An 11,028-nucleotide genomic window follows, 5' to 3' on the forward strand; every position below is an offset into this window, starting at 1 on the left:
AGGAAGGAAGTTGTCTTCTGTGATCTCTGACCTTCCTCTGAGCTTATGTAGATATATGGAATGGAATATCTCTGGCCAATTTTGCTGTCTGTCTAACTCAGCCTCCTACGGGGGGGGTCACAGATCTCCCCGTAGTGTCTGAGCTGGCAGAGTGAAGGTGCGACCTTGAAGCCACAGTAGTTAGAAAAACATTCCACTGTCTTATCAACCTAGCAGAACACACTGTTGCTAGTTAAAAGAAAGCTTACTGAAGGGAAAAAAATCAGTAAAAGGAAAATTTGCTTCATCCTGGCTCAAACCAGGACAGGCATGAGGCACAGGATATGTTTCCAAACATCCTGTACTCGTTTCCACTATTGTTGAGCATATAGCGCTTGCCCTGACGGGTCTGAGGCAGTGTGATAGAGTCAGTTTGCCAGGCCTCTCCTTTTTGATCTGCTCAAAAGGTTTCTGTTGGTCAGGACCCCATTTAAAGTCACTCTTCTTTTGGGTCACTTAATAGAGAGGTTTCACAATTTCACTGTAACCTGGAATATGCATTCTCCAGAAACAAACAGTCGCTAAAAAGGTTTGAGTGTCCTTTTTAGTAGATGGTGGGGCCATAGCTGTTATTTTGTTAATCACATCCATTGGGATTTGGCAATGACCATCTTCCCACTTGATTCCCAGGAACTGGATCTCTTGTGAAGATCCCTTGACCCTGCTTCTTTTTACAGCAAAACCAGCATCCGGAAAAAATTTGAATGATCTTTTTGCCTTTCTCAAAAACTTCTTCTGGCTGTCAACCCACACAATGTCATCGATGTACTGCAGGTGTTCCAGAGCTCCACCATTCTCCAGTGTAGTGTGGATCAGTCCATGGCAAATGGTTGAGCTGTGTCCTTTTATGATTCAACGGCATTAGGGTGCACTGTGCACCAGTGTCCACCAAAGTTTTATACCTTTGTGGTTCTAATGTGCCAGGCGACCGAATCCGCACAGCCCAGTAAACTCGGTTGTCCCTCTCCTCCCTCTGATTGGAGGCAGGACACCTCTAATTTTGAACATTAAAGTTTGATGCACCATCTTGGGTGGTAACTGGTGCGGCCTTCTTCTTGGACGAACCATCTCCTGCCTTTATTGTGTTTAGTAGCTCTTGCATGCATATCTGTAGAATATCAGTGGGTTTCTTGTCCCAGATTCTCATGTCTTCTTTAAAATAATTTAGCAAGCTCAAGCCTAGGTGGTCGACAGTGATGGATGGACGGAGTCCTCCCGGATGCCAGCCATGGATGGAAGAGAAGGGAAGAAGAAGCAGGAAGGAAGTTGTCTTCTGTGATCTCTGACCTTCCTCTGAGCTTACGTAGATATATGGAATGGAATATATCTGGCCAATTTTGCTGTCTGTCTAACTCAGCCTCCTATGGGGGGGTCACATATCTCCCCATCGTCTGAGCAGAATAAAGATGCAGCCTTGAAGCCTCAGTAGTTAGAAAAACATTCCACTGTTATCAGCGTTAGTTGGGATGCTCCAGTGCTAGTTAAAAGAAAGCTTACTGAAGGAAAAAAAAATCAGCCAATGGAAAATTGGCTTCATCCTGGCTCAAACCAGGGCACACTGTAGCCACTTTTAAAAATTATTTTTCTGGTTGGTTTGTACTAACGCAATTATGCACCAAGAGAGGGTGCATAGGGATTCGTGTGCACAATATAACTAGGCAGACCTAAAGCTGGGATTATCACCTTCTGCTTTTGCATACCATAGACTTTCTGTATGAGCCCCATGGAGCCTTGGGACCATTCTGTCATTTGTGCACTGGTAGTGTGCTTAGTTCTATACAATTTGCAGTCTTGTCTCAAAGACTATATAGTATTTAATATGCTTGTAATATATTTCACAAAATTATCAATGTAACTTTACCTTTTGTACAGCAAACTGTCTCTGAATACCAATTCTAACTCAAGGTATAGTGAATGTTTTTAAAGGTTCAGAAGTTGGACTTTAACAGTCTGTAAAGACTGACATTCTCTTTTTCTTTCCCACAGCTGGACCATATAGTGGTTTAGGTGAAGTCATCCATCGAGAGAGTGTTCCAATGCACACATTTGCCAAGTATCTTTTCACCTCTCTCCTACCTCATGATGCTGAATTGGCATACAAAACTGCACTGAGAGCCATGCGGTATGTATTCACAAATCATCTAGGAGCACAAGTAGTCATTTGGAAAGGGGCAAAAGCTTGGTAATCAAGACCTTGTCTTTTTCTCTAAATAAGCATTTCCTTTAAGGAGAAATTGCTTTGGTTCTGTCATCTGTAAAAGCAACTGACGTCTGTAGTAACTGCAGTATAATAATTTATAAATGTACAATTAGTGTTTATTTAAAACTGTAAAACAGAATTCTGTGTTACAAATCCTTCTAAAATTCCACTCTTGGGGCATGTGTTAAATGACAGCTTTAGCACATATGTTCTTTTACTGATGTGGTTGTATGTGTGTGTGATGGTAGTGGCAAGGAAATGAGGAGGGAAGAATCTCATCAGCAGTATCAGGATCATCTGCTGCTTAGCAACTAATACAACCATTTGTTCCACCAGCCTTCTTTGTAAATTAACTCTTAATGATAGATTTGAAACTATATGGTGTGGTCTGAGCCATTACATTTTTCTTCGGGGTGAATGTTGGGATTTAAATGGAGTATGTCATGTGACAACAAAATGTCTCACTTGCATCCCATTTGTCTTCAGTAATCAGGAAAAAAAATAAAATTATCAGGGAGTGCTCAGTATATGTTGACTTTATCTCAGGGCAGGCAAGGTTCTTAATGATGGCTAAGAAGGGCCTTCTGACACGGCCCGGATTTAAGAACCCAGGAAAGTTAGAACTGGACCCCCTGCTGCAATAGAGGAGCCTAAGTGCAGCTGGATCCAGTCCTGTACATGTCACAACTCAGACTGGGCAGCCCAGGGAGATTAGGAATGAAACCCCTTGCTTTCTAGACTTCCTTCAGAGAGGAGCCTAGGTGCGGCTGAGCTCAAAATCCTACTCTCACAGAATCACAGAATCCTAGGCTTTGGAATGGACCTCGAAAGATCATCTAGTCCAACCTCCCTGACAGAGCAGGATCACCTAGAGTACATCACACAGGAATGCATCCAGGAGGGTTTTGAATGTCTCCAGCAAAGGAGACTCAACCTCTCTGGGCAGCCTGTTCCAGCGCTCTGTCACTCTCACAGTAAAGCTCTTCCTCATATTCACATGGAACCTCCTATGCTTCAGTTTGCATCCATTGCCCCATGTCCTATCACTGGTCATCACTGAGAAAAGCTTGGCTCAGTCATCCTGACACTCACCCTTTACATATTTGTAAACATGGATGAGGTCACCACTCAGTCTCCTCTTCTCCAAGCTAAAGAGACCCAGCTCCCTCAGCTTTTCCTCATAAGGGAGATGTTCCACTCCCTTAATCATCTTTGTGGCTCTGCGCTGGACTCTTTCAAGCAGTTCCCTGTCCTTCTTGAACTGAGGGGCCCAGAACTGGACACAATATTCCAGATGCAGCTTCACCAAGGCAGAATAGAGGGGAGGAGAACCTCTCTTGACCTGCTAGCCACACCCTTTCTAATGCATCCCAGGGTGCCATTGGCCTTCTTGGCCACAAGGGCACATGGCTGGCTCATGGTCATTCTCCTGTCCACCAGGACCCCCAGGTCCCTTTCTCCTACACTGCTCTCCAGCAGCTCAGCCCCCAATCTGTACTAGTACATGGTATTGTTCTTCCCCAGATGCAAGACTCTACACTTGCCCTTATTGAATTTCATCAAGTTTCTCTCTGCCCAACTCTCCAGCCTGTCAAGGTCTCTCTGAATGGCAGCACAGCCTTCTGGTGTGTCTCAGACCTGGTCTTTTCCCAGAGAGAGTAAATGTATGACGGTCCAAGTAAAAGCTTGACCGTCCAATACCCCTTGATCAGATTACGGTGTAGCAGCACACAAGGTCTGTTTATAACAAATAGCACATTTATTACACTAGTAGGAATTAATACTGAACAACCTAAAGAAAATCACCCACATATCTATATTAAGTAAAGGAAAAGGGGATGAGAAGAAAAAGGTGAGAGGGGAGACAAAGAGAGAGAGAAAGAGAGAGAGATAAAGAGGACAGGAAAATCACCAGTCCTGGATCCAGCTTTGTTAGTCCAGCCAACGGGGGAGGGTCAGTGTTGATGGTCAGTGTTGATGAATCTCCGAAAGCCCACCATTGCAGCCCCCTATTTTATAGGCCTAGAAACTAGATTTCACAACGAGTAAGTGTGACTGAGCCATTCATGTATGAGCAGCTGGAGTGGACCTACGCCCCCTCCACCCCTCGATCATTGTCGTTATCTCAATCGTTGTCGTTATCTCATCTATGCAGGCCAGAGGCCGTATGCAGGCCATTGCTGCAGTCTCCATCCTCCCAGGCAGGCCTTTTGGGATGCATATGAGCAGGGACTACAATGGGGTTTCGATACCATTTCCCAAAGTAGGTCCGGAGGGGTTGGTCCCTCACACCTTCTAATGGAAGTTCCCAGGGCCTAAATGATCAGCGATAAATCTATGTTGTCCATGTACAGTGCATTGAAGAAAGTGGTCCCATCTGGATTGTCTGGTTGCTGTCAAGAACTTGTAGTAAATGATGGTTGACAAAGAATAGTCACAACTGAATACTAAGAGCAATCTAGTCCTAGGCTTAAAAAAAAAAAAAAGTTTTAGGTTTTCCTGGTCTTTATTATCAAGAATGATTGCACAATGACTGAAGGACACACTATTCCCATAAGTAGCATTTAGCTTCATCAGACAGGTTGTGTCCCAGTGGTTCCGGAGGTGTGTATTCTGGAGCTAGTTTCTCCAGAAAGCTAAATGGGGAGGAAATAATCCTGTGTTCAAAGGACTAAATGAGAGGGCATGCATAAGAACAAAACATAGCTACTATCAGGTCAGGCAAAAAGTCTGCTTAGTCTGTTTGGGGTTTTTTGCCTCCAAGAGTGTCTAATGGTGGATCTTAAGGAAGGAGTCTAAGAAATATACATGCTTGAAAGGAAATAGATTGAAAAGACAAAAGTGCATTACTGATAAACTGTTGAGATCTTTCAGTCATATGATCAGATGCCGGAGCCATCTACAGTACACCCCTTTTCTTTCATTGCAAGTTAAGTGCATCAATAACCCTGGTCATACCAGATCAGCAAGATAGTACAAAATGAGTGGTGTGTGTTTTTGTGTGGCTGGATTTTTTGGGGGTTGTTTTCTTGTTTGGTTGGGGAGCAGTTAAGAAAAAAGGTAATTTTTATAAAGTAGACTTGTGTCCTTGTATTTAATTCCAGCCACAACCTTAAAGTGTTTCTCAGAGATTGTTTTTGTGGAGTTTTCCTCCTTAAACGTAACTACTGAGACCACATTGAAAGACTGAAATAGACATAGTGAATGTGACAGCAGCATGCCATTCCTCTTGAAGAAAGATTTGGGCTTTCCCCAGAAACAAATCATAACTGAAAACTTATTTTCTGGAAGTTTCCTTTCTCGACTGGAAAAACAAGCAAGGCACTGAAAGACCCAAATGATCAAATCTCTAGTTCTCTACAGAACTGCCATCTCAGCAAAAGAAGTTACTTCTCAAATAGACCAGTATAAGAAAAAATTTTCTGTTTGTTTCCATCTGGTAAAATCACCAGAGACATCAGCATAATCAGGGCTGTTCTCCATAGCTTTCTTGGCATCACATTAAAAGGTTGATGAGAGTTCAACCTTTCTATTTTTATTTTTTTTAATATAAATTTGGCACTCTTAAGAAATGTGGACTGCTGTCTTGAACTATGATGATGGCAAATGCAGACACTTTCTATTCCATATTTGTCTGCATTCCTCAAAATTTCGCATAAAGGCTGGTTACTCTTTCCATTCACACCAAAGTGATAGTTTAGTGTACAAAGCACTCCTGATACAAGCCAAATGAAAAACTAATTAAAACTAAATGTTGCTTTGAGGAGGGGAAAGATAAAAGTAAACATTAAGATTGAATGTCTATCTCATGTTTGTGAGGTGGAATGAATCAGAGGAAGGAAATTTGAGCATCCCTTCCTCCATGGCATGGATGAAATCTGTGTGGTTACTCATCCTTTTAGAAGTGGAGCGTATTTCTTTCTTCGCTTGAACATTTATCAAAAAAGTTAACTTCCCAAGACTACAGCTAGTTGCTCTCCAGATATGTGTTTGTGTCAGTCTGCACACAAGTCTACACAGGTCATTAACCCATTATGACAAATCTGGAATATTTTGCCTCTGTATTAAAAATAATCTGTTGCTGTTTCTTTCATATTTTTTTTTTTAAATCCTCTTTTAGTGTGCGGAACACTTAGTGTGAAATCAATGAAAGCTGAGATCAGAAGGCCTTTCATGCATGCACCTTGGGTCTGCAAGGACAGGGTGTGCTATCCTTGATGGTCATTTATCTCTATAGTTCTCTGCTTGCAACACTGAAACATATGGAGTAGAGCCTTGGAGAATGTGGATCTGCGGTGACCTAGTTGACTGTTCACTTGGAATCTGAGCTTGAATGTTTGGCTTAGTTTGGCTGACCCCTTGTTAAGCCTGAATTTCAACCCAGGCTTTGGGAGTCAGACTTTAATGGTAATGTTTAAGTAGATTTGCTGAAACCTAGCTAAATAGTAGATGTTTTAAAGGGGAAAAAATGAAGAATGCTAAATCTGATTGTGCTAGTTATGATGTTCCCTTATCTTGCCAAAATTGTATGAAAGGCACCAATTCACAACAGCATTTCTTTTCACAGCAAAGGAACATAGAAGCTGGCAATGAAATTCAAAGTGACAAAATGGAAAAAAAGTGGAAAATATTTACATTCTCAGTATGATGGAGAACTACTCCACTTTCCTTCCTGAGGGCTGTGGTTCAAAGACTGAAATGGGGCAGGGGAAAAAAGTTTCAACTCTATGGATGATGCAGAACATCTCTGCTGCCTTGGCTAACAGACAGCTTAATTGTCCTGTGAATTCCTGCAGATGTCTGCTGATGTAGGCAAGTTTGGCAAATGGACTTTTAAGGTTCCACAAGAAGTCGTTTTCCAATATCTTTATATGCCAAACTGCACATTTCATAAAAATGGTCAAGTGTTCTTGCAGCTTTTGCTTTGCTTATGAGTAACCTAATATAATAATGATTTAATTAAAGAGGATTTCTTCCTTATTTCAGGTTGTTAGTTTTGGAATCTACAGCTCCTTCGGGAGACTTGTCTCGCTCACACCACATTGCATCAGTTGTTCCAAACCGGTATCCCCGCTGGTTCACTCTAAGTCACATCGAATCTCAGCAGTGTGAGCTGGCATCGACCATGCTAACAGCGGCCAAAGGTACATTGCTGTCAGTTACTTACTCAAATAAATGTATGCTTTTAATATTGCATGGAATAAACAGATTATAAAAGCCAGATGGGCTTGATTTCAGACAGCTGATGAGACAGCTTTTTTTCTTCTTACACATGATATAGACTGTTAAACCCAGAAGTGGACAAATCACTTTTAAAATTCACAAATCAGAATGACTTTTGGTATGTACTACACTAACACCATCAGACACTAGAGGAATTTGCGCTGTCTTGTATCTTTCATTCATGTGATTTCATTATGAAAGGTTTATAAAAACCAAAATGTGTATAACTGAAACATCATACTACTGCATAACAATGGCAGGCTCAATTATAATACATCTCAGGATGTTTTGGGAGCTTGTTCTGTTTTGGTGATTCTGTTTACACCTTGCAGGTGATGTTCAGAGGCTGGAAACAGTGTTAGAATCCATCCAGAAAAATATCCACTCCTCATCACACATCTTCAAACTTGCCCAAGATGCATTTAAAATAGCAACACTCATGGACAGCTTGCCAGACATCACTCTGCTGAAAGTTTCTCTGGAGTTGGGCCTTCAGGTATTTCCCCTGTTCATTATTACTACAGTAGAAGACAGGAATTTTACCCTGTGTTGGTGGGTACAGCTCTTTAAGTCCCTGAGGACCATACCCTCTTTGGGCTCTGTCTGGAATTTTTAGATTCTATTTTCTGATGTAAAGTGCAGTTGACTGGTAAACACAGAGCAAGGGTCTGTGTAGCTCCTTTGTGCTATTCAAGTGGAAGAGAGCTGGGAGCAGCTGCCTGCAGGACTCTCCGTTCAGGGGTAAGAGAGGACCAATGCAATGGGTTCAGGAGTATATGTAGGGATGGCTAGAAAGCAAAATAATTCTACTTGCCAGAAATGCACTTTAGCAGTTCTTTTCTATGTCCTTGAGGGGTTTCTTATAATTCCTCCCATCCTTCCCTTCCTTTCCCTCAAATGAGATTTGGTAGGTGTTTGTTGAATTACTAGAGAAAGCCAAAGTCAACCATAATGAGCTGCTTCTTAGGCAAACTGTGCTAACATCAGCCCTCTCAATTCCTTCATCAAATCCTGTGCTCCACAAGCTGCAGGATAGTCATCTGCATCAGATTCAGCTTGATGTGTACAAGAACCTCTTATCAGTTCTCACACTCTTAGGAGAGACTTTACAAACTAAAAGGAAACAACTAAGTTTTTAGGTATCTGGAGTAATATTGTTTTACACTGATGAATCTTGGAGTTTACATGGTTCATTTCAACAAAAATAAATCTGTTCATCCCTCTTCAGGGAGTTCTTAAAAACAACAAACAAAAAAATGCAAAGATCAGAAAATAATTTAATACTTTGCTTCAGTAAACAGAGTTCCAAAGGCTTCTGGGGAAATTATATTATCCCAATTGCTTCTTATGTCAAAGAAAGGTACTATTTGCTTATTCTAGACTTTTAGAAGCTTAAGTCTTTACTCAGAAAGCTGAGATTGTGTGCTTTGTTATCCTTTCTTGTTCCCAAGTTTGCTGTGGAAGTCTGCTTATTTTTTTCACATCTTGACATATTTCTGCCTTAATTGTTTGTTTACTTGAGAAAGATCCTTATGATTGACTATTGAATGTGTTACCCCAAGCATTCACCAAGTGTCATTCAGTAGCAGCAGCACACTTTGGATATCACTGTGTTCATGGATATGCCTGTGTGGATGATGGTGTCATCAGAATGTCTTCAGTAAGATCTAGTGTAAGAAATATCACGAACTTGTACTTTCTCCTAAATCCAGCGTTTGGAATAAACAGGTTTAGAATATGTTCAATGTCTGTCCCAAGCTTACTAAGGTGTTTTCAGGTAGTTTGCTTTCCAGAAGAAAGATGCAGAGCAGTTTTCTGGTAGTAGCTCACAGCTATATACATTTCTACAGTAATGTTCTTTCCTGTAAAAGCCTTACAGTGCCAGCACTGTCTTCAGTGGCCTTACATATGCTTTTCCCTCTCCTGCCCAATGATCTAATGGCAATTAGATTGTCTGTAATCACTATCTAGTAACTGACTGCTTATGACATTTATGTGCCCTATAAAACTGTCCTCATGTGGCAAACGGAACAACAGTGTCCACACAGGTATACTGTTCTGCCTTTCAGCTACAACAATGACAAGTTGGAGTGCTTGGGCTGAGGAGATTATACCAACAATTTCACAACTTTGTCACTGGGATTTCTGTGACAGAAAAGCCTCTTATATTGTTCTAGATTTGGGAGTAATTTATGGACTCCTGGGTTCTTTTTCCTTATTTCCAATGGCAGCATGTGTTATGTGACTCAGCAGAGGGAAGGCATTTAAACTAGCTATGGAAAGAGGTCATAAGCGTGGCCAAATGGGCATGGAGCACTCTAGGTGTATTCTGTCATTCAGAACCTTACTGGCACAGAGGCAGTAAGATCTGCAGGTACAGGAGGGGCTTCTATTCTTCCTTTTGTCTGTTGTATGCTACATCAATGTAAGTAAGTATTACCACACACATGCAGACAGTTACCTCTGGCAGGACTGCTGAGCAAGTTAGTGCAGATGGTCACTCGATGCATATTTGGCAAGTAGTGTCCTTTCCCTGAAAGCCTGTAAATAAATAAACATCCTTCCAATGTGCATGATGAAGAGGTTTCACATTGGCACAGGAGCTAATGGTTGGTTGGCTAGTTCTTGCATCTCTTAAGGGTAGTGAGTTCTTTTGTTCCTCTAGACTAAGAAATTCTTAATTAAAAAAATTAAAATGCCATCAGGACAAAGTCCTGTTCTCTGTGGAAGAGAGCTTGGCTTTCAGATAAGCTATGTAATACCCAGGGGCTTCTTGTCATTTTCAGACATTATTAACCTGTTGAGAAGTTCTCTTCAATTGGTAGCACAGATCTTGGATAGAACTTGGACAGATCTGGAACATCCTTTTAGGAAGAGGTGGCTCAAGAATGTATGGGGCAGAAGTGAAATAATTCTTTGGCTACATGGGCTACAGTATAAATTAACTTCAGTTCCTCCTTGTTCAAGATTTATTTGAAATCCTTGAGGTTTTTTTATCGTCAGTAAAGGGCTCCTCTCTTAGTGCTCTCAGCTTGTCGGTTTAATCAAATGAAAGATACCTAATTCCTGATTAGCTCCATGTAAGATACATTTCCAGGTCAAGAAACTAGATATAGTATTGTGTTTTGCTCTCAAGTTAGGACTGTGTACACTGAAGCTGCTATTATACCCACGATGCATGCTGAAGGCTCTTGTGATGATCCTTTTACAGGCCACCACAATGAGGGAAGTCATCAGAGAAAACTTTGAGAGTAGTAGTCATTCACTTTCTATGATTCTGATGGTTTTACAGTAGAATGTCTTTGTAGGGACTCCTTGTTCAGAGAGAGAAATCACCACTATGGACTTACTAATAATATCTGGATATATCTGGAAGTCCTTGCAGCATAAGGAGCCAGTCAAATAACAGTACACTCTAACTCCCATCTGTATTGTTGAAATCAATTTAAAAACTGCAGATGGGGAAAAAATAAGATGGGTTAGTTTGCACAACGAGATTTGACATGTTTCCACTTTGAAGAGTAACATATACAGAGGAAGGAGACACAATATAATTTAATTTGAAT

The 11,028-nt window shown here is 41.2% G+C and overlaps 1 protein-coding gene across 1 annotated transcript in view; it reads left to right on the forward strand.

The window, feature by feature from the left end:
* The window catches only part of LOC104393907 (zinc finger SWIM domain-containing protein 6), a 105,189-nt gene that overhangs the window by 81,042 nt on the left and 13,119 nt on the right, over nt 1-11,028 (forward strand). Inside the window, exons 10-12 of the mRNA XM_010003430.1 lie at nt 2,026-2,161; nt 7,226-7,383; nt 7,795-7,958. Of these exons, the coding sequence (XP_010001732.1) occupies nt 2,026-2,161; nt 7,226-7,383; nt 7,795-7,958 (458 nt within the window). The remainder of the gene's footprint in view (nt 1-2,025; nt 2,162-7,225; nt 7,384-7,794; nt 7,959-11,028) is intronic.

This window comes from Chaetura pelagica, unplaced genomic scaffold, assembly GCF_000747805.2.
Source record: "Chaetura pelagica isolate M959 unplaced genomic scaffold, ChaPel_1.0 scaffold168, whole genome shotgun sequence".
In the NCBI taxonomy this organism is placed as follows: Eukaryota; Metazoa; Chordata; class Aves; order Apodiformes; family Apodidae; genus Chaetura; species Chaetura pelagica.